The sequence below is a fragment of the Oncorhynchus masou genome, chromosome 6, assembly GCF_036934945.1.
Source record: "Oncorhynchus masou masou isolate Uvic2021 chromosome 6, UVic_Omas_1.1, whole genome shotgun sequence".
Lineage (NCBI taxonomy): Eukaryota > Metazoa > Chordata > Actinopteri > Salmoniformes > Salmonidae > Oncorhynchus > Oncorhynchus masou.
The window spans coordinates 17,209,049-17,233,653 of record NC_088217.1 but is presented as its reverse complement, the minus strand read 5'-3'; the positions used below and the strand labels follow the sequence as shown (position 1 = coordinate 17,233,653).

The following is a 24,605-nucleotide window of genomic DNA, read 5'->3' as shown; positions in this document are numbered from 1 at the left end:
GTCAGCCTCCGCAAAATTGTGAAAGGTGTCAACAACCAATGGATTTTGGTGACGCAAATGACCACTACAAATATCAACTTTCGTTCACAGTCAGAGTAGCTGCGCAGAGTAGAGAATACTTTCAACAGCCTAATACAGACTGTTACCCAGCAGTACGTCAACGCGATAATGGCTCACGGTAAGAATTTAATAACTGTTTGAAATGTGTTTTTTTTGCAATGTTTTATTGAATGTGTTGGATCTCTGTAAATCTTCTCTCTAGTACGTGCATAGCATTATTGAACATTTGAACATAACTGTGAATTACATTTTTGAGTTTCATCAGTAGTATAACAACTAATGCATTTTTTTCAATATCAACGATAAACTTGCATCATTGTCTACAAAGTAGACAGTGGCAGATAATTTAAAATAACTTAATCATGTTATGTTATTGCTTCCTAAAATAATTACTACCTTGCAAGACTGAGCCATATGCCAGAATATGTATCTAAATATTTGAAGCATTTAGAGGATTTCAATGTTACCTTAAAAGGCTGGTGAACAATTGATTTGTTTAGAAAAAAAAAATCTCAAAACTAAAGAGCAAAGTAAAACCTGATCCATCCCTTCATTATGGACCAGGGTTTTCCAAAATGGTCCTCAGGACACCCTGGGTGCACGTTTTGCTTTTTGACTCAGCACTACACAGATAGAGCTTGGGACACCCTGCTATGGACAAATGATGGCAAATAACTTACCTGTAGCTGGTTTCTTTTACGCCTGCTACATTAGGTTAGGTTGATGACCTTATCCAGCGGTGTCAATCACAATTTGCCTGAGGGCCACATGTGCACAATTTTTTAAATATATTTCCTCGCCATCAAAATTTACCCAAAATTGTTATTTTCCATTTTGAAAAATTGTTTTCTCCCTGGCTGTCTAGCTTTCATTGAGGTGATTATCAGCGAACTGGACACAGGCAAGAAACTGTATGAATGGAGATCCATGATTTTTTTTACACAGTTTCAATTTTGTTTTAGTTATTTTAAGGTATATTGAGGGTTTTTTATCCCTCAAAAAAATAATACAAAAATAAATATACTACATAGCCAAAAGTATGTGGACACCTGCTCGTCAAACATTTCATTCCAAAGTCATGGAGTTGTCCCCCCCCCCTTGCTGCTATAATAACCTCCAATCTTCTGTGAAGGCTTTCCACTAGACGTTGGAACAGATCATTTGGCCCAAGCCAAACCTTTTTAACCTTTTGAGAGGGCAGAGGTGCTGTCGCACCTTCTTCACAACTGTGTGTATGTGTGAACCATTTTAAGTCCTTAGTGATTTGGACACAGAGGAACTTGAAGCTCCACTGCATCCCTGTCGATGTGGATGGGGGCATTCAGTTCCTTGGTCTTACTGACGTTGAACGAGAGGTTGTTGTTCCGGCACCACACTGCCAGGTCACGGACCTCTTCCCTATAGGCTGTCTCATTGTTGCCAGTGATCAAGCCTACCACCGTCTTGTTGTCAGCAAACTTGATGATAGTGTTTGAGTCATGCGTGGCTACGTAGTCGTGGGTGAACAGGGACCACAAGACGAGACTAAGCACACACCCCTGTGGGGCCCCCATGTTGAAGGTCAGTGTGGCGGAGGTGATGTTGCCTACCCTCACCACCTGGGGTCGACCTTAAGGAAGTCCATGATCCAGGTGCAAAGGGAGGTGTTAAGTCCCAGGGTTCTCAGCTTGGTGAAAAGTTTAGAGGGGACAATGGTGTTGAACGCTGAGCTGTAGTCAATGAACAGCATTCTGACAACTGCACCAACCAAAACTGTCATCCAACATCCAACTGTCCAACATTCTCTGGCTCACTGATGACACAAGTGTTGTCTCCCAGCTTGCCAGCTAACCATAAGCTTTAGCCTAGTCGTATGCATCTTTAATGCATCTGAGGAATGTGTTTCAGAGGGAGTTAAATGTTGCTCAGGGAACTTTGGGCTTTTAATAGCAGACAGCAGCTGTAACTGCAACCAGAAACTGTGGCTAAATTAATTTGTCCTTGGAATGATTTTGCAAAGCCCCTATGAACCCTTTCAAACCTTTTACACCTTGCACACACACACACACACACACACACACACACACACACACACACACACACACACACACACACACACACACACACACACACACACACACACACACACACACACACACACACACACAAACCTTGCACACACACACACACGCACACACACAAACCTTGCACACACACACACGCACACACACACACACACACACACACACACACACACACACACACACACACACACACACATAAAAACACACACACACAAGCACACAGACACATACTGACAACGCTGAGAAGCACGCACACACATACAGACAGAGAAAGAGATGTTTATTGTTGTTTTGTTTATTATCTATTTCACTTGCTTTGGCAATGTAAACATGTTTCCCATGCCAATAAAGCCCCTTAAATTGAATTGAATTGAGAGAGAGAGAGAGAGAGCTCTTGCCTCTTCATTCGTGACTAGGCTGGATAGGTTGCTGTTAATAGCTGAGAGAACGTATCTATTTTTTCCTGGGATTTACTGTACCTGCTTCTGTGCATTTTTCCCTGACTAGGATCTTTCATTGCCCCAACCTTATTTGGTTTATTCTGGCCCAGTAATTCTGCTTGGCCTATAACAGGACACTTGATGTGGTGTTGTTCAAGTTTAGTAGACTGGAAGCAAAACAAGGGAGTGTAAGTCTAGAGTGATGGCATGGTGGAGATGGTGACCTCATGGTAGTAGCCTGCTCAATGGAAGACACCCCCCCTACACACATAGCTCACTTAGCTCTCTGTCCGTAAATGTATTTTTGCACTATTCATGTTTGTGACAGACTGTAATACATTGCTGTCTTCCCAGTGCAATAGAACAAAGAAAAACAACAATAACTACACCTTAATTACAGAAACCGTTCCGTGTAAATTCAGACTGCACATTATCTTACATCAGCTTTCATTCCGCAATGCGAGAGTGTCTAATAAAAATGCATTTTATTTGATACCAACTGTGTAGTTCAAGAATGAAACGCAGCAATAACTACACTTTACCATTACATTGATTGAGCATGCGTTGTTTGGACTGTGTTGTCGAAAACAACATTTTGGTTGTTTATCTGCTATGAATCTGCCTAATGGTCTCCAGATTCTAGGTTTGTAGTCCTGTTGCCTCTAGCTGTGGAAAAGCACAAGTTCCCAGACGCTTTATGACTGAGTAAAATAGGCTTATTGACAACTTAATTTATCTTTAGGATGAAAGAGCTGGACTGGAGACTTAAGTTTGTCTCCTTTGAAAGACCACTTTTCTTCAATTACAAGGTGTAAAACACATGCAAAATTCCCCATGGTTGGTCAAATGTAGAAGATACACTATCCAGATGTTCCTACAGAAATGGATTTGTGATACATGTAGTCAGGGTTGGGTAGGTTACTTTTTACATGTAATATGTTACAGTTACTAGTTACCTGTTAAATTATAATCAGTAATGTAACTTTTGGATTACCCAAACTCAGTAACATAATCTGATTACTTTCATGTACTTTCCATTTACTTTTCCCTTAAGAGGCATTAGAAGAAGACAAAGAATCTTTTTGTGTGCTATCATAGAGGTCTCTGACTTGTGGTCAGACTCACTCAGATGGAACAAATTTAAACACCTTTTTTCAATTCTGATTGGAATGTCATTGAGAAAACAGAACTGTGGCATAATGTATTTTTTCTCTCGCAAACATTTTTCTCTCGCAAACACATTATGAAATTAAAGTAATCCATTAAATACAAATTGAGTTTTTAAAAAGTATATGTAATCAGAGTTTTGTTGTTATAGTAACTGATTAGTTTGTTTTTTTGTAATCAGATTGCATGTAAGTGATTACATGTAATCAGGTACTCCCCAACCCTGCATGTAGTTCCAAGTAGCACTCTAACATTATTCAAGAAGTAGTACACTGGAAATAGGGTATATAAACACTCTAGGGCAAGCAACCTTTTAAAGCTTGAACAATATTCCTTTGATTGCGTAATATGGCAATCAGAGGTAACATAATTACATATAAGCCGTTTGATGTTAAATTCTTTCTGAAATATACGTCTTTTTGTCCTATAAGAAATTGGGATAAGTGAGTGTTGACAATGCAGCTCTAAAGTGATTGGTGAAACAAGATGGTGTACTACTTCTTGAATAATGTTAGAGTGCTACTTTTAACAACAACTTGTCGTGTCTTAAAGAAGCCAGATGACTGTAAATAGGAAATCAGGGGTGGGATCTTATTCACACACCGAGCCCTGGGGACAAGGAGGTGTACAGTATTTGCTTGCTCATTCACTGCTCATTCATGTTTTCTTGTTTTCTCTCTTGTGAAATACTTCCCTTTTTTTTATTAATCAATGAAAGAGTTCAAGTCTGTGTCTCAATGGATTAGTGTAGTATTTACCCACTAGTGGTACTTGAGTAAATATAGTTCCCAAGATAGTTATTTGCTAAGCAGCATTTCCTGTCTGAAGGATTCCTATGATTTTTACGGCAATACAAGTCTTTCTGTTACACAACAGGTAAGATTTTTTTCTCTTTCCACTCAACAACAGGAAGTGACCTCTTATGGTAAGTTTAAATAACAATGAATGTCCTTGTATTCATGCCTGCTGCCAGAGATAAGATGGCAGAAGGTCTGAAAATGTCTGGAAACAATTTGCAGCAGTCCTTTAACCATTTGTCTAAGGCCTATGTACCACAAGTTAATTCGACACCCTTAATGATTTAGCCATGCATACGTTTTATTCTATAGGCTATAACACTTATTAATATGATTAAGTATACCATAGCTTATGTACATTTTCTTTCAAACTAAAACCGCTAAAGCAGTCATTTTGACAGCTCATGTATAAGAAAAATGTAAAGTCATGCCCCCCTCCGTCCTTGACACTTGGTGCTTATAATGATGTTTAGGCTTTACTGAAGTTTTCATCATGTGACCGCACGTCTTGCGTCTTTGTGGTTGGGGTGTTTTATTTATTTTGTTGTTATAAAAATAAACTGTTGCCGTGTTCCAACATATATGCTTTTAGTTTCATAGTGGTAATAAAGGCATTCCCCAAACAAAATTGATTGAACATATGAAATGTTGTAAGGTACTGGGTGTCGTGAGTGGGAAGTCAGGCGCAGGAAAACAGAGAGTTCAATATAGTGCTCTTTTAATGCACGCACGGTGAACCACGGACATCCCACTAAACACTGGGTGCTCAAAACAAAACAGTCCAGCACTATACACGAACATAACCCAACACGTTCGTCTGTATCAAACACCAGGGTTACCATAAACAATCCCGCATAAAGAAACGGACGGGCCGGCTGACTAATAAAGCCCAACTAATACAACCAACTCAAAACAGGTATAATCAATAAACACATAAGGAGGGGGAGGAAAGACATCAGTGGCAGCTCGTAGGCCGGCGACGACGACCGCAGAGCGCCACCCGAACGGGAAGGGGAGTCACCTTCGTCGGACTCGTGACAAATGTTGTGTTTTTTGTGTGTTTATCAAATCAAATCAAATCAAATTTATTTATATAGCCCTTCGTACATCAGCTGATATCTCAAAGTGCTGTACAGAAACCCAGCCTAAAACCCCAAACAGCAAGCAATGCAGGTGTAGAAGCACGGTGGCTAGGAAAAACTCCCTAGAAAAGCCAAAACCTAGGAAGAAACCTAGAGAGGAACCAGGCTATGTGGGGTGGCCAGTCCTCTTCTGGCTGTGCCGGGTAGAGATTATAACAGAACATGGCCAAGATGTTCAAATGTTCATAAATGACCAGCATGGTCGAATAATAATAAGGCAGAACAGTTGAAACTGGAGCAGCAGCACGGCCAGGTGGACTGGGGACAGCAAGGAGTCATCATGTCAAGTAGTCCTGGGGCATGGTCCTAGGGCTCAGGTCAGTTGAAACTGGAGCAGCAGCACGGCCAGGTGGACTGGGGACAGCAAGGAGTCATCATGTCAGGTAGTCCTGGGGCATGGTCCTAGGGCTCAGGTCCTCCGAGAGAGAGAAGGAGAGAATTAGAGAACGCACACTTAGATTCACACAGGACACCGAATTGGACAGGAGAAGTACTCCAGATATAACAAACTGACTGTTTATGTATTTACATACAGTATATCCTATAGTTAAATAAACTAATGGAAATGCTATGGTGTTCAAATGTTTTACAATTATATTCCAACGTTACCTACGACCTTCATAAACACAACCAAATTATTGTTTTTGCAATAGCATATATGAAATGTTCTCAATTACACTGTTAGAATGTTGGAGTCAGAATGACTGCTCATTAGCTTGACGCCCAGTGGTTCTAGTGTTAACAGACATTTAGAAGATGCTCTTTCTGTAAAAGCACATAGTCAAAGAGCTAGACAGCTAGCATAAAAACAAGCAACTCTCTCTTTAGAGGTCAGTAGAATACTTCATTGTAGTGCTAAAAATATAATTAAGTACCAGAATTGAAATGCAACAATACAATGTAAAGCAACTATTATAGACATTTCCAGAGTAGTAGTGCCATTGGTGGTGAGAGGAAGGGGTGGTCTACTTGGAAGGAAACAGCGTTGAGAGTTGGGGAGACAGTTTGAAGAGGAAGGTCATCAGTCTATCTAAAAACAGGTATAGACACAATTGTCTTAATAAAAGCAATGGGGGAGTTTGGTCCACCACTGAGGCACCATGAAAGAGTAGACAATCAATCGATAAAATAATATTTGTATAGCACTTTTGACGAACACATTTGTCAGAAAGTGTTAAGCCTTATTATACTGAAGACTGGACTGACACCCCCAAAGAGCAAACAGAGGAACTGTGGAGCAGGATTGTATTCCCTTGTAACTGGCTGGGTAGATGGTCAATCCTGAGGTAATTCTACTCACTGTTTCCTTTCTCTCTCTCATCCATCTCCCAGCACTGGACATTGCCCGATGGGACCTGGAGTGTGAGTTCAACAACACAGACCACCGCACGGAGCTCAACGGGGTGGAGCGCCTCATCGTGAGAAGGGGCCAGTCGTTCACCATCAACCTGCACCTCCGCTCGGGCGTCTACCAGCCTGGTGGCAGCGCCCTCGACCTCATCGTAGAGACAGGTACTGTGTTATCCCTGGGTTGTCGACTAATCAATTCCATGTGAAAAGCACTAGATAAATGTTGTTGAATTTGTATTAAATCCTAAAGGTTAATCTTTATTAAAACACAAGATCATTTCAGTGTTTCCCCGAGATATTTCCAAAAGCATGACACAAAGGTTCCCAAAACAAACATCTATGGTTCCGGACAACAGAAACCGAAGCCTGAGCAGGGTGAGTAATGGTAAACGAGGCAGGGTAGAGTGTCAGCTAGCTAACTGTTCTGTAAGAGTCAATAGTCTTATCACTGATAATTGGAGCAAACAGTCTCCCTATCCTTTAAACAACATTAGACCTCAACATTATCTTTTCGTATCCCTATCTCCCTATCACTGGAAACAAGTTCCCTGTACCAATAGAAACACACAATTAGGCGTTGCCATGGTACTTTTAACATTTCCTAACAGACACGAACCAGTAAAATAATGCTTTCCATTCTCTACTCAAAATCGAAACAGAAACCCAGTTCCAAAATCTTTGCCATGAGCTCCAGTGAATACTTACTTCAATTATTCCTTGATTGAATGAAGACAGTCTATTGGGCTGTGACCGATAAATCTCAAGTCTAAATCTTAACTTCCCTGCAAGTTTGAAAATACCTCATGCATGTGCTGCTGCATAGTGTGTAACACTATAACAACATACTCTATGCTATATTTTTCTATTGTTTTAACCCATTTTTTTCACTACCTGTACATTTTTGGCTCCTACAAGCATTTCTGTAATAGGAAACATCCACATGTATTCACTGGAGCTATCCAATAAGTCGATTTTGGAACTGGCTTGCTGTTTAGATTTTGACCAGAGACCCAGTCTGTAATACCTACATGTTTCAAGCAGACCACCATAGTCCCGTGCCCAAGGACGCCAATGTAACCTGTCTAAATTACTATCGCACCGTAGCACTCACATCTGTAGCCATGAAATGCTTTGAAAGGCTGGTCATGGTTCACATCAACACCATCATCCAGGACATCCTGGACCCACTCCAAGGCACATACCGTCCCAACAGATCCACAGATGACACAATCTCTATTGCACCCCACACTGTCCTCTCCCACCTGGACAAGAGGAACACCTATGTGAGAATGCTGTTCCTCGACTACAGCTCAATGCTCAACACCATAATGCCCTCCAAGCGCATCACTAAGCTGAACACCTACCACTGCAACTGGATTCTGGACTTACTGACGGGCTGCCTCGAGGTGGTGAGGATAGGCAACAACACATCCACCACGCTAACCCTCAACACGGGGGCCCCTCAGGGGTGTAGTGGAGTAGGTCAAGACCTTCAAGTTCCTCCTTGTCCACATCACTAAGTAATTAACATGGACCAAACACACCAACACAGGCATAAAGAAGGCACGACAACGCCTCTTCCTCCTCAGAAGGCTGAAAAGATTTGGCATGGGCCCTCAGATCCTCAAAGTTCTACAACTGCACCATTGAGAGCATCTTGACTGGCTGCATCCATGCTCGGTATGGCAACTGCTTGGCATCCAACCACAAGGCGATACACAGGGTAGTGTGTACGGCCCATTACATCACTGGGGCTGAGCTCCCTGCCATCCAGGACCTCTATACCAGACGGTGTCAGAGGAAGGCCATGAAAATTGTCAAAGACTCCAGACACCCAAGTTATAGACTGTTGTCTCTGCTACCGCACAGCAAGCAGTACCGATGCACCAAGCCTGGAACTAACAAGACCCCGAACAGCTTTTACCCCCAAGCAATAAGACTGCAAAATAGTTACATGGAATATCTGTATTGGCACTTTTTGCACTGACTATTTTGACTCATCACATACGCCAGTGTTTCCTAACTCCAGTTCTCCAACAGCCCAAACACACCTCATTCAACTCATCGAGGGCTTGATGATTAGTTGGCAAGTTTAATCAAGTGTGCTTGTCCAGAGTTACAACAAAAATGTGTACTGTTGGGGTGTACTGGAGGACCAGGGCTGGGAACCACTGACATATGCTGCTGCTGCGGTTTGTCCTGATGCCTAGGCACTTTACCCCTACCTATATGTACATGCAGTGCATTCGGAAAGTATTCAGACCCCTTCCCCTTTTCCACATTTTGTTATGTTACATCCTTTTTCTAAAATGTATTACATTGTCATTCTAAACACAATACCCCATAATGACAAAACAAAAACAGTTTTCATTTTTTATTTAAATTGGGCCAATTTATATATATATATAAAAATGAAATATCACATTTACACAAGTATTCAGACCATTTACTCAGTACTTTGTTGAAGCACCTTTGGCAGCGATTACAGACTCAAATCTTCTTGGGTATGACGCTACAAGGTTGGTGCACTTGTATTTGGGGTAGGTATTATGGCAACGCCTACTTGAGTGTTTCTATTGGCATTGGGAACTTGTTTATTTTCCCCAATGGTCATTGTGATCTACGAAGTGATAAGGAGTAAGAAACGCTTATGGTGAGGTCAAATGTTGTTTCAAGGAAAGGGAAACCGTTTAAGCATGTTCAAATTTTCAGTGATAACGCTATTGACTCTTACAGAATAGTTAGCTGACACTCTACCCTGTCTCCTTTACCATTACTCACCCTGCCCAGGCTTTGGGCTTTGGTTCTGTTGTCAGGAACCATAAGTGTTGTGTTTGGGACACTTTCTGTCCCGCCTTTGGAAATATCTAGGGGAAAACACTGAAACGATCAGATGTTTTAATCAAGATGAATGTGTCAGATGTAAGTAACAGTCATAAGAGGGGTGGAGTGGCCATTGTACAGACCACAGCAGTTTGTACAGTATCCACCAGTTTGAGAACAGGAAGAGGATCATTCCACTCCACAGGAAAGCATGTGTCCTATCAAAGATAAGGCTATCACAGTGAAAGTTAAACTAGTTTTTCATGGGCTGTAATATAACCTTTAATACACAGAACAGCCAAGGAAGGAATCTAAGTTGTTTCAGCATGCTGCTGAAAGCAAAGGGATTAAAAGGGGTGATTATTTGGCGTTATGCCCAGTCTGAACACAATGGAATTTCAGTTCAAGCAGGTTATTTTAATGGAGGTCACTTGAAGGAAGTTTCCATCGTCTTTGATCCCTGTGGAATTGTCCACCATTTTCCAATGTTCTCGCTGAAGGGTTTGGGAATAGTATGTCAATTGTACAGTCTGAATTATGAAAATGTTTCATGTGTGACCTGAAAGCATCTGTGTGCTTCATATTTTTCATAATACAGTAAAGAACATAATTGTTATAAAGGACAGCAACTTCTGTCGAGGTCGTGACTTTTGTCAAGGCCTATTTAAAACCCCACTTTAGAGTATTGAGATCCATTGACACATCTCATGACAAAGAATGACAGAATAGCTATGGCCAATATTACTTTCCCTCCAATGGTAAAATAAGTAGGTAAGCTCTAGTGTTTTGGCATTGAAGTCCTTTACATCATCCCTAGTCAAGTGTTCCATTTTTAACCATTTCTCTTCTTCATGTCCTCTACTAGGTCCCCAGCCCTCTGACCAGTATGGTACACAGGCCTCCTTTGGGCTGACAGACCAAATTGATACCTCCCGCTGGAGCGCCGCCATCACCAGTCCCCCCGGGAACATGGTGTCCCTGTCCATCTGTTCCCCCCCGGACGCGCCCATCGGACGCTGGCGCCTGACTCTGGGTCAGGGGGGCAGGGTGGACTTTGTGCTGCTCTATAACCCCTGGTGCACCGGTAGGTAAACATTCCATACATCATTCTGTCTGCGAGTATAGTAGGGGCTATGCATAGTTGAGTGGAATGCCTTAAGAGTAAATCACAGACGCAGGCTTACAGGAAGGATCCCATAGTGGCATGGACAGGATGGCATGGATGGATGGTAGTTTGAGAGAATATGAAGATCATGCAATGGAGAATGGGATGGATTTTCCAGTATCTCTAAATGTTTAGCCCTATCATGTGCTGTATTTACAATACATCATACCTTAGACATTTTGTTACCTTAAACATCAAAGTAAATAGACAGCAGATGGTCTCATTAAAGATGTACTCTCAAACTTTTGTATAATTTCAGCCAGTAGATTTGAAAGTGGTGCTGACGAGCCAAAAGTGGTATCCATTTTTTTGTGTACTAATTCATCCAATTGCTTACTACATCCACTCCGTATGATATGTAACATCCTGAAAAAAACAATACGTTTTATTTTTTGGCAATTTGTATTATATGTTACAAATCCAAATGAATTTGTTGTACTGTGTTAGAAAAACAACAAATAACGAAACAACTAACCGTAACTAACTCAAAACAATATCCCATAAAACCTGAAACAAATGGGAGGGTAGGGGGGTGATTAGTGTCGGTGGCGGCTCTGTTGCAGGTCGTAGCCCCCACTCAGCTCGCGGATCCACCATCTTTGGTGGTGGCTCTGGTGCGGGCCGAAGAACCATCTCATCCCGTGGATTGCATGAAGCTCTGGACTGGGGACCGTCGCATGAAGCTCTGGACTGGGGACCGTCCCCTGAAGCTCTGGACTGGGGACCGTCCCCTGAAGCTCTGGACTGGGGACCGTCCCCTGAAGCTCTGGACTGGGGACCGTCGCCTGAAGCTCTGGACTGGGGACCGTCGCCTGAAGCTCTGGACTGGGGACCGTCGCCTGAAGCTCTGGACTGGGGACCGTCGCCTGAAGCTCTGGACTGGGGACCGAAGCCTCTGGACTGGGGACTCTGGACTGGGGACCGTCCCCTGAAGCTCTGGACTGGGGACCGTCGCCTGAAGCTCTGGACTGGGGACCGTCGCCTGAAGCTCTGGACTGGGGAAGCGCACTGTAGGCCTGATGCGTGTGGCCGGCACAGGTGGCACCGGACTGGTGACACGCACCTCAGGGCGAGTGCAAGGAGCAGGCACAGGACGTACCTGACTGGGAAGGCGCACTTGAGGGAGAGTGCGAGGAGCAGGCACAGGGCGTACCGGACTGGGGACACACACTTCAGGGAGAACAATATCCCATAAAACACAAGTGGAAAAAATGCTACTTAAATATGATCCCCAATTAGAGACAACGATAGCCAGCTGCCTCTAATTGGGAATCATACCAAATTCCAACATAGAAAAAGTAAACTCGAACCGCACATAGAAAATAATACTAGAAAACCCCCCAGTCACGCCCTGACCTACTATACCATAGAAAAACAAAGGCTCTCTATGGTCAGGGTGTGACAGTTTCATAGAAAGTTATATTGAAATGAAAATGTAATTTAATAAGCCCAATGCATTTTGAAATACTGTTGCCTACTGCAAGCAGATAATGAGGCATCCTTTATTCCATTCAGCCTTTTGAGACCTTGTCTTTTTCTATGGAGGACGATACTTTATCCCTGTATTATTTACGTCTCTCGTCAACAGGTGATGCGGTGTACATGGACAGTGAGGAGAAACTGAGGGAGTACATCTTGGCTCAAGATGGTATCATCTACCGAGGCGGCTGGAAATACCCCATCCCTACACCTTGGAACTATGGCCAGGTACCAACAACAGCACAGCTCTGATCGTTGTATAAACAACCAGAATTTGGCGGTGGCAGTGATAAAGTCCTGGCTTTTGAATTTGGCTTACGCTTACCTTGATAAGGGAGAAATAGCCATTCATCAAGAGATGTATGTTGAACTGCATTCCATTGTAACTACTGTACTGTGCACTTTCAAAGGTGAGATCATGCTGCCGCATAGTACTGTATATTTATAGATGTAGGATCTTAATTTGATCACCTTGTTGCAGGAGAACTTTCCTGCAATGCAGAACATTAAAAACTTGTAGTGTATTTGAGGTTTAAAAGGCTTCTGAAGTGTATAATTTCCATTTTATTCTTATGAAAGAAATGATCAACCCCTACAAAAATGTCCACTAATTATAATCCACATAATAATTCACATTTCCTGTTGCTGCAGGATTATTTTCCTTCTGTAGGAAACCGGCTCAAATTAAGATCCTACATTTGCATGAGTGGCCTGACAAGTTTGATAAAGTGAGAAGATAAATTATGGTTAAGAAGAACTTGTGATGAGTGAACTTGTCACGTCCTGACCTTAGATCCTTTTGTATGTTTCTATTTAAGGTTGGTCAGGGCGTGAGTTGGGGTGGGCATTCAATGTTTTTGTCCTATGGTATTTTTTTTGTTTGGTCTGGTATGGTTCCCAATCAGAGGCAGCTGTCAATCGTTGTCTCTGATTGAGAACCATACTTAGGTAGCCTGTTTTCCCACTCTTGTTTTTGGGTGATTATTTTCTGTGTCCGTGTTTTCCACACGGAATTGTTTTGCTTTCATTTTGTGTAGTGTTCAGTTTTAATAAAAAATATGACTAAAACTTACCACGCTGCGTATTGGTCCGATGGGGGGCACACGGGGAGTGTGGCTAAGTCAGGTAGGAGACCTGAGCCAACTCCCCGTGCTTACCGTGGCGAGAGGTGGACCGGGAACGCACCGTGTTATGCTGTGAGGCGCACGGAGTCCCCAGTGCGCAGGCAAGGCCCGGTGTGCTACATCGCAGCACCTCGTATCGGCCGGGCTAGAGTGGGCATCGAGACCAGAAGAAATGAAGCTGGCTCAGCGCATCTGGTCTCCAGTGCGTCTCCTCGGCCCGGGGTATATGACACCAGCCCTACGCAGTGTCCCCAGTTCGCCAGCACAGCCCAGTGTGGTCTATTCCACCCCGCCGCACTTGCCGGGCTACAGGGAGTATCCAGCCAGGACAGGTTGTGCTGGCTCGGTGCTCGAGACCTCCAGTGCACCTCCACGGTCCGGTCCATCCGATGCCTCCTCCACGCACCAGGCCTCCAGGATGTCTCTCCGTCTCCTCCCTCCAGGTGCTCCCTCCTGTCCAGCGCTGCCGGAGTCTCCCTCCTGTCCAACGCTGCCGGAGCCACCCGTCAGTCAGGAGCTGCCGGAGCCTCCCCTCAGTCAGGAGATGCCGGAGTCGCCCTTCATGCCGGCGCTGCCGGAGTCTCCCGCCTGTCCAGTGCTGCCTGAATCTCCCGTCTATTCGGGGCCCGCTGTAAGGGTCGCCAGTCCGAGGTCGGCGGCGAGGGTCGCCGCTCCAAAGGTGCCACTTAAGTAGGCCAAGACTATGGTGGAGTGGGGTCCACGTCCCGCGCCAGAGCCGCCACCGCGGCTCTGGCGTGGGACAGATGCCCACCCAGACCCTCCCCTGTGGGGTTAGGTTTTCCGCACCTTTGGGGGGGTAGTACTGTCACGTCCTGACCTTAGTTCCTTTTGTATGTTTCTATTTCAGGTTGGTCAGGGCATGAGTTGGGGTGGGCATTTAATGTTTTTGTTCTATGTTTGGTATTTCTATGTGTTTGGCCTGGTATGGTTCCCAATCAAAGGCAGCTGTCAATCGAACCATACTTAGGTAGCCTGTTTTCCCACTCTTGTTTGTGGATGGTTGTTTTCTGTTTAGTGTATGTCACCTTGCAGAACTGTTTTGTTTCTTCCATTCACTTCGTTATTTTGTTTTGTGTGTTCAGTTAATAAATTAACATGGACACTTACCACGCTGCGCATTGGTCCGATATTTCATACTCGTCGTCAGATGACGAAGAGATCCGTTACAGAACTGTTGACTGGTAAAATCCAATTTAGGCTATTTTCTTTCCACATCAAGATTCTTCCATTGGTTCAATCTGTGTATAATTTACAGATCTTGATAATCCTACTGAGATGGTGAGACCAAGGTTCAATTGTTGATACAGCTCATTATCTAATTGGTGTGTGTCATAGTTGCATATCGTGCACACTGTTTATGCATATGACTGGCATTCAGCTTTACTAAACGTTTGCACATGATATTTTCAGGAGAGAATCAAAGACGAGAAGCAAACTTCTAATCCTTTGATCTTTATTCGATCTTTTGCTCACCTTTGCATGCTTAGTTCCCTTTTGAAAATAAATAGCAGGTTGATTTGAACTTGTGTGGTTTTCTCTGTGTGATGTAGTTTGAGGATGGGATCCTGAATGCCTGTCTGAGAATCCTGGATATGAACCCGAAGTGTCTGCGTAACCCTGGGAAAGACGCTTCAGGGAGGAGAAACCCAATCTATGTATCCAGAGTTCTCAGTGCCATGGTGAGATCACATCAATCGGTTTCACATCCTGTCATGCACTGCATTACACAGCATTGCAGTTCATACAGTAGAATAGAATATAAAATATACACTTGAACATATAGTAGATGGCAAATAGCAAGTCTCAATATAACAACAAAGCTGAATGTGAAATGAAGAGCCTGACCATTGTTTTCCATGTCCCTCAGGTGAACTGCAATGACGACAAGGGAGTCTTGCTGGGCAGGTGGACTGATGACTATGACGGCGGGGTGAGCCCTCTCTCATGGAAGGGTAGTGTGGAGATCCTCCGGAACTGGGACACAAATGCCTGTCAGCCTGTGCGCTTTGGCCAATGCTGGGTGTTTGCAGCAGTGGCCTGCTCAGGTTAGACATGAATGCATAGACATTAAGACTGAGTTTTTTACATTCTGTATCGTTATATTATGTAAGAGACATTCTGTCCCCTTTTTGTATTGCACAAGACACCTTTAGTAACACATTCATCACTAAGATAAGGGCTCTGGGACTAAACACCTCCTTCTGCAACTGGATCCTGGACTTCCTGACGGGCCACCCCCAGGTGGTAAGAGTAGGCACCAAAACGTACGCCACGCTGATCCTTAACACTTGGGCTCCTCAGGTGTGTACTTAGTCCCCTCCTGTATTCCCAGTTCACCCACGACTGTGTGGCCAAACATGACTCCCAAAACCATCATTAAGTTTGCTGACGACACAACAGTGGTTGGCCTGATCACCAACAACGATGAGACAGCCTATAGAGAGGAGGTCAGCGACCTGGCAGTGTGGTGCCAGGACAACAACCTCTCCCTCAGTGTGAGCAAGACAAAGAAGCTGATCGTGGCCTACAAGAAAAGGCGGGCCGTACCGGCCCCCATTAACATCGACGGGGCTGTAGTGGAGCGGGTCGAGAGTTTCAAGTTCCTTGGTATCCACATCACCAATGAACTACCATGGTCCAAACATACCAAGACAGTCGTGAAGAGAGCACGACAAAACCTTTTCCCCCTCAGGAGACTGAAAAGATTTGGCTTGGGCTCCGAGATACTCAAAAGTTTCTAAAGCTGCACCATCGAGAGCATCCTGACCGGTTGCATCACCGCCTGGTATGGCAACTGCTCGGCATCTGACCGTAAGGCGCTACAGAGGGTAGTGCGAATGGCCCAGTACATTGGGGCCAAGCTTCCTGCCATCCAGGACCTATATAAATTATTAGGTGGTGTCTATCAATAGGCGAAAGCCCATAACATTGTCAGAGACTCTAGTCACCCAAGTTATGGACTGTTTTCCCTGCTATCGCACGGCAAGTGGGTACCGATGCCCCCTGTATATAGCATCGTTATTCTTATTGTGTTACTTTTTATTATTGATTTTTATTTTAGCCTACTTGGTAAATATTTTATTATTCTTGAACTGCGCTGTTGGTTAAGGGCTAAGGGCTTGTAAGTAAACATTTCACAGTAAAGTCTACACTTGCTATATTCGGCGCATGTGGCAAATAAAGTTTGATTTGTTTTGATCCTATGAATAGGGGGCAGGTAGCCTAGCATTTAAGAGCCTTGGGCCAGTAACCAAAAGGTTACTGGTTCAATCCCAAAGCCAACTAGGTGTCCCCTTGAGCAACTTTACCCAAATTGTTTCTGTACATGACTGGATAAGACTGTCTGCTAAATGACCTAACTGTAAAATATTTACAATGCCATATGTTAGACCTGTAGTAGAATAGTTGATGAGTAGTATTGGCTAACTGTACATGATTTATGTGCCCTCTCAGTTTCACGAGCCCTGGGCATTCCTTGTCGACTGGTCACCAACTACAATTCAGCCCACGACACCAACAGTAACCTGGTGATAGAGCGCTACGTGGATGAGAACGGACAACTTGTTCAGAAGTCCAGAGACATGATATGGTGAAACCTCAGGAGGACTATCAAATTGGTGGATTTCCACTCAGACAAATTCAATACAGAGCTAGCCATGTATTTGTTCATGATTTTTGCCAACAATCTGGAAATAGTCAAGGCATTCCGGAGGTTGGGTATATGAGCAAATGTCCTTCTCTTGTAGCAAACCGTCTGGAAATGGTTAAGGGGTTACTATGGTTGTATGTCTTTGTAGGAACTACCACTGCTGGGTCGAGAACTGGATGACCAGACCTGACCTCAAACCAGGTTTTGGAGGCTGGCAGGTCATGGACCCCACACCACAGGAGAAGAGTGAAGGTGAGGCCTAGATGGTATTGACAATAACCCAAACTACAAAAACCCTGACTACAATAATCCCAACAATTTCAGAATAGCCCATAAAATGGCATGACCCCAATTCAGATGTGTATTGATTCCAGAAAACTCCTGAATTGCTAATCATCGGATTTTACTAGAAGTGATGAGGATATGGCTTCAGATATGTCATAAAAACATGTAATTTTCAGTTCGCTCACAGATTGTCCTTCTTTCAGGGGTTTACTGCTGTGGCCCTATCCCACTGAAAGCCATCAAGGAGGGCGAGCTCACCGATAAATATGATGCCCCATTTGTGTTTGCGGAGGTCAATGCTGACGTGCACACCTTTATGAAGCGCAAAGATGGCAGCACGAAGAAGATCATCAGCTCCGTCCATGTGGGGCTGAAGATCAGCACTAAGAGCGTGGGCAGTGATAGGAGAGAGGACATCACACACCTGTACAAGTACCCTGAGGGTAGGGAGATTCACTATGACACCACTGTAACATGCCACCAGGACACACCAATGTCACATTACACCACAATATGCAACCAAGAGAGCAGATAGGAAAGTCACATATTCTTTCTTAAGTATTTGAAGTAGTCTGTTCATTATATGTACAATCAGATAAAGTATGGAGCTTCAAAATAAGAAATAAATGGTGAAGATCACTAAAGACTACTTTGGAAACAGGGTCTTATTCTTCCCTAAATGTGTCAGAATGTATCAGAGTTAATTTACAGTATATGAAAGCATGTATAACGTTTGCTTTCTGTGCCCCCAGGTTCTGATGAGGAAAGGGAGGCCTTTACAAAAGCCAACCACCAGAACAAACTACTGCAGCAGCAAGACAATGCTGGCCTGCTTATCGTCATCAAGGTTTCCACGGAGATGAGAAAGGGCTGTGACTTTGACGTGTTTGCCGTGATTACAAACAACACGCCCAATGAGAAGAAGTGCCGTCTGGTGTTCGGCTCCAGAGCTGTGTCCTACAACGGTATTCTGGGAGAGAACTGTGGGTTCAAAGACCTGCTCAATGTACAGTTGGCACCTGGAGAAGGTCAGTTGGCTTTGTATAATGGAAAGATTTGTGTATATATACACTGCCTTTGGAAAGTATTCAGACCCCTTGACTTTTTCCACATTTTGTTAGTTTACAGCCTTATTCTAAAATTGATTACATAGTTTTCCCCCCTCATCAATCTATACACAATACCCCATAATGACAAAAAAAAACTTAAACATCACATTTACACAAGTATTCAGACCCTTTACTCAGTACTTTGTGGAAGCACCTTTGGCAGTGATTACAGCTTAGTCTTCTTGGGTATGACCCTACAAGCTTGGCACACCTGTATCTGGGGAGTTTCTCCCATTCTTCTCTGCAGATCCACTCAAACTCTGTCAGGTTGGATCTGGAGCATTGCTGCACAGCTATTTTCAGGTCTCTCCAGAGATGTTCGATCGGGTTCAAGTCCGGGATTTGGCTGGGCCACTCAAGGACATTCAGAGACTTGTCCCAAAGCCACTTGTGCATTGTCTTGGCTGTGTGCTTAGGGTTGTTGTCCTGTTGGAAAGTGAACCTTTGCCCCAGTCTGAGGTCTTAAGCGCTCTGGATTAGGTTTTCATGAAGGATATATCTATACTTTGCTCCGTTAATCTTTACTTATATCCTGACTAGTCTCCCAGGCCCTGCCGCTGAAAAACACAGCATGATGCTGTCACCACCATGCTTCACCGTGAGGATGGTGCCAGGTTTCCTCCAGATGTGACGCTTGGCATTCAGGCCAAAGTGTTCAATCTTGGTTTCATCAGACCGGAGAATCTTGTTTCTCATGGTCTGAGAGTCTTTAGATTCATTTTGGGAAACTCCAAGCGGGCTGTCGTGCCTTTTACTGAGGAGTGGCATCCGTCTGGCCACTCTACCATAAAGGCCTGATTGGTGGAGTGCTGCAGAGATGGTTGTCCTTCTGAAAGATTTTCCCATCTCCACAGAGGAACTCTAGAACTCTAGTCAGAGTGACCATCGGGTTCTTGGTCACCTCCCTGACCAAGGCCCTTCTCCCCCAATTGCTCAGTTTGGTCGGGCGGCCAGCTCTAGGAAGAGTCTTGGTGGTTCCAAACTTCATCAATTTAAGAATGATGGAGGCCACTGTGTTCTTGGGGACTTTCAATGCTGCAGAAATGTTTTGGTACCCTTCCCCAGATCTGTGCCTCGACACAATCCTGTCTCAGAGCTCTACGGACAATTTCTTCAGCCATTCTGACATGCACTGTCAGCTGTGGGAACTCATATAGACAGGTATGTGCCTTTCCAAATCATGTCCAATCAATTGAATTTACCACAGGTGGCCTCCAGTCAAGTTGTGGAAACATCTCAAAGATGATCAATGGAAACAGGATGCACCTGAGCTCAATTTTGAGTCTCGTAGCAAAAGGTCTGAATACTTTTGTAAATACATTTGTTTTTAATAACATTTGCAAAATATTCTAAAAACCTGTTTTCGCTTCGTCATTATGGGGTATTGTGTGTAGATTGATAAGGAAATTGTTTTATTTAATCCATTTGAGAATAAGATTGTAACGTAACAAAATGTGTAAAAAGTCAGGGGTCTGAATACTTTCCAAAGGCACTGTATATGTGAGAGGGATATACTGTAGCTCATTTAGAGTTTAAGACCTTGTATGGAGTTATATTTTTATGTTATTTCATGTCTAATGCTAATTCGTGAATGTGTGTCTGTGTGCATTGAAATCATACTGTCCAGTGTTCTATGTACAGTGCCTTGCGAAAGTATTCGACCCCCTTTAACTTTGCGACCTTTTGCCACATTTCAGGCTTCAAACATAAAGATATAAAACTGTACGTGCAAAATTATTCAGCCCCCTTAAGTTAATACTTTGAAGTCGCTTAGTGTATGTCTCTATCAGTTTTGCACATCGAGAGACTGACATTTTTTCCCATTCCTCCTTGCAAAACAGCTCGAGCTCAGTGAGGTTGGATGGAGAGCATTTGTGAACAGCAGTTTTCAGTTCTTTCCACAGATTCTCGATTGGATTCAGGTCTGGACTTTGACTTGGCCATTCTAACACCTGGATATGTTTATTTTTGAACCATTCCATTGTAGATTTTGCTTTATGTTTTGGATCATTGTCTTGTTGGAAGACAAATCTCCGTCCCAGTCTCAGGTCTTTTGCAGACTCCATCAGGTTTTCTTCCAGAATGGTCCTGTATTTGGCTCCATCCATCTTCCCATCAATTTTAACCATCTTCCCTGTCCCTGCTGAAGAAAAGCAGGCCCAAACCTTGATGCTGCCACCACCATGTTTGACAGTGGGTATGGTGTGTTCAGGGTGATAAGCTATGTTGCTTTTACGCCAAACATAACGTTTTGCATTGTTGCCACAAGTTCAATTTTGGTTTCATCTGACCAGAGCACCTTCTTCCACATGTCTGGTGTGTCTCCCAGGTGGCTTGTGGAAAACTTTAAACAACACTTTTTATGGATATCTTTAAGAAATGGCTTTCTTCTTGCCACTCTTCCATAAAGGCCAGATTTGTGCAATATACGACTGATTGTTGTACTATGGACAGAGTCTCCCACCTCAGCTGTAGATCTCTGCAGTTCATCCAGAGTGATCATGGGCCTCTTGGCTGCATCTCTGATCAGTCTTCTCCTTGTATGAGCTGAAAGTTTAGAGGGACGGCCAGGTCTTGGTAGATTTGCAGTGGTCTGATACTCCTTCCATTTCAATATTATCGCTTGCACAGTGCTCCTTGGGATGTTTAAAGCTTGGGAAATCTTTTTGTATCCAAATCCGGCTTTAAACTTCTTCACAACAGTATCTCGGACCTGCCTGGTGTGTTCCTTGTTCTTCATGATGCTCTCTGCGCTTTTAACGGACCTCTGAGACTATCACAGTGCAGGTGCATTTATACAGAGACTTGATTACACACAGGTGGATTGTATTTATCATCATTAGTCATTTAGGTCAACATTGGATCATTCAGAGATCCTCACTGAACTTCTGGAGAGAGTTTGCTGCACTGAAAGTAAAGGGGCTGAATAATTTTGCACGCCCAATTTTTCAGTTTTTGATTTGTTAAAAAAGTTTGAAATATCCATTAAATGTCGTTCCACTTCATGATTGTGTCCCACTTGTTGATTCTTCACAAAAAAATACAGTTTTATATCTTTATGTTTGAAGCCTGAAATGTGGCAAAAGGTCGCAAAGTTCAAGGGGGCCGAATACTTTCGCAAGGCACTGTATCTGCTTATGTCAATGTATCAACATCCTGAGGAATTGGATGGTGTCTCACTTTCTCTGCTTTATGGCTCGCTCCAGAAAAGAGTGTTGCTCTTAGGATGAACTACTCCAAGTATGCAGAGAATCTCACTGAGGACAACCTGATCCGTCTGGCGGCTCTGCTCCTAGACTACGGTACCCAAGAGGCTTACCTCGCTGTGAGGAATGTCGTACTGGTTAACCCTGAGATCAAAGTCAGGGTATGCCCACTACTCTCACTACTTTAACACTTTACAAAACACAAGAATACATTGATTAACATGAGTAATAAGTATACTTATTGCAGCAACCTCAGTGGAGTACTCTGACTAGGGAATCAAAAACGTTCAAGCATTTGGTCCCCAGCCAAGGACGCTAACCACAGCTCCAAGAGAACTAAGTTGCTTGGAAGTACTCATGCCAGGACAGAGTTCACAATGTGAAAGAACAGTACCAGCTGGCATTGCAAGCTTGAGTGTGATTATCAGATATATCAAATTAAAATCCTACATCTGTTGCTAAAGACATCCATAGATAGTCAAGATATTTATCTAAACTTTCATAAAACAATTATCAACTGTCTTATGTCAACATGTGTCAACATCTGATAAATTGTTTGAAAGAACCGTTCCAGCTGGCATTGCAAGCTTGAGTGTGCTTATCAGAGATGGAGCGTTCTCCATGTTCGCCTAGCCGATGAAATGCAATATGTCAAAGCATTAAGAGAATTTATGTTCCCTGATATATAGATCCTTGGGGAACCCAAAGAGAACCGTAAGCTGGCGGCTGAGATCACCCTGCAGAACCCTCTCCCAGTACCGCTGCAGAACTGCTGCTTCACCGTGGAGGGGTCCAATCTCACTGGAGGACAGGTCGTCACTGAGAGGTAGGAGGGAACCAGGGTGACTTTTATTTCCAAACGGGACTGTTTACAGATCAAGTGCATTGACCACTAAAAGTAACAACAGGAGTGTAAATAGGACCTATTAGTGAGGATCAAAGCAACAATTTCATGTAATGTGTGTCAGGGATGTCTAAAAGGATATGCATAATTCATAGACCAATAATCAATCATGTTTTAGTCACCAAGTGGTGCATGTCCATGCCTTGGTGGAGTTGGAGGTGTTCATGACAAAGGAAATGTATGTTTTGTAGCAGACTCACAATGGTGCTTACATGTCAAAAGCAGACTAAAAGTCTTACTAATGTTAAGTGGGATACTGAATTCCCAGCCGTGTACAATTCAAGCACACTTAAACTATCCAAAGTTTTGCCAAGACCACAATTTCATGAATCTTCTCAAAAAATGTTTTGGATTTGGAAATTCACACTTTCACATCAAAGACTAGGAAGTTCGCTGGACGGAAGCTGACTGTTTCACCAGGTCGTGAATGTTTGTCTGGATTTATTCAGTATTTATAATTATCATTTGATGGTGAGAGTATCATTTTGTCAGAGTTGGTTTTCCAAGCATTCAGATGGTATAAGGGCACAAGGCGCGACCCAGATGCAGACTGTTGGCTTGAACATACTGGCACAGAGAGACAGGAAACACAGGGATAAATAAACCGGGGAAAATAAGCAACACCTGGAGAGGGTGGAGACAATCACAAGGATAGGTGAAACAGATCAGGGCGTGACAGATGATTGTGATGAGTTGTGGGTTTGGTTGGCATGTGACTCCTAGATGTTTGGCTCAATGTGGTGTTAAACAATCGAGACGAGAATATGAATGGATTTGTTCATAAAAACAGTTTTGAATGAGTTTGTCAAGCTTCTAAAACATAATTAAATATCCTATACTATAATATGGTTATTTAGCACATGCTTTAATCCAAAGTGTTTTCTGGTTCAGACATATATCTATGTAGAGAACTATGGCTGATGCAATACATACACAGTCCTTGCTAGTCAGCTCAGCAAAATCATTACAATCACACTATCACACTAGGATCTAAAATTTGAGCCAGTTTACTACAGAGGGAAAATAATCCTGCACCAACAGGAAATGTGAATTATTATGTGGTTTATAATTCATGGATATTTTTTGTAGGGGTTGATCCATTTTTCATTAGGGCAAATCAAGTCAAAAATTACAAAATGGACATTGCAAACTTTATAAGCCTTTTTAAAACTAAAATACACTACAGGTTTGCATTTCAAGGCTCAGAAACAAAAGAGTGATCAAATGAAGATCCTACATATGTAGCTAAAGACATCCATATATAGTCAAGTTATTTAACTAAACTTTCATTAAAAATAATCAACTGTCTAAATATGTATGCTGGGAATGTAGTGTGATAGTGTTACTGTAAATGTAGATAGAGTAACGTCTAAATATTTACCCTTCTTAGACTTAACTCCACGGTGGAACCTGGGCAGGATGCCAAGGTCAAAATCTACTTCACGCCCACCCACTCGGGCCTAAGGAAACTGGTGGTCGACTTCGATAGCAATAAGTTGTGTCACGTCAAGGGCTACAGGAACGTCATCATCGGAAAATAGAGGACCCACCCTGAGCCTACACTCCATAAAACCTGATGAGAACGAAGCCTTGTTACGAAATCTTTGCAAAGCAACATATTGCTGTTCTCATAGATATATCTCACTTATCACCTATAGTTTTATGCATTTATACATTTTATAGGATGTATAAATATTTTGCATGGAAAGCTTTGAGTTGTAATACTTTCACATTTTTGCATATTGGTGTCAACAAATGTATATTGTAAATGTACAATATAGTGCTACAGACCTTTTTAATAAATACATGGAAAATAACTTA

At 43.1% G+C, this 24,605-nt stretch overlaps 1 protein-coding gene across 1 annotated transcript; it reads left to right on the top strand.

The window, feature by feature from the left end:
- On the top strand, positions 1–24,605 carry LOC135541432 (protein-glutamine gamma-glutamyltransferase 2-like). Its single transcript, XM_064967681.1, has 13 exons — positions 1–178; positions 7,002–7,181; positions 10,708–10,926; positions 12,596–12,714; positions 15,182–15,310; positions 15,499–15,676; positions 17,085–17,220; positions 17,429–17,532; positions 17,769–18,008; positions 18,318–18,593; positions 21,881–22,041; positions 22,570–22,706; positions 24,175–24,605. Exons 1-13 carry the CDS (start codon positions 169–171, stop codon positions 24,323–24,325), a joined length of 2,040 nt encoding a protein of 679 aa, XP_064823753.1. The 5' UTR covers positions 1–168; the 3' UTR covers positions 24,326–24,605.

Bases quoted from the DNA above. Each gene is read 5' to 3' on its own strand.
- LOC135541432 (XM_064967681.1), top strand. The intron at 7,182-10,707 runs GTACTGTGTTAT...GTCCTCTACTAG, and splicing joins CGACCTCATCGTAGAGACAG to GTCCCCAGCCCTCTGACCAG. The intron at 22,042-22,569 runs GTATGCCCACTA...CCTGATATATAG, and splicing joins ACCCTGAGATCAAAGTCAGG to ATCCTTGGGGAACCCAAAGA.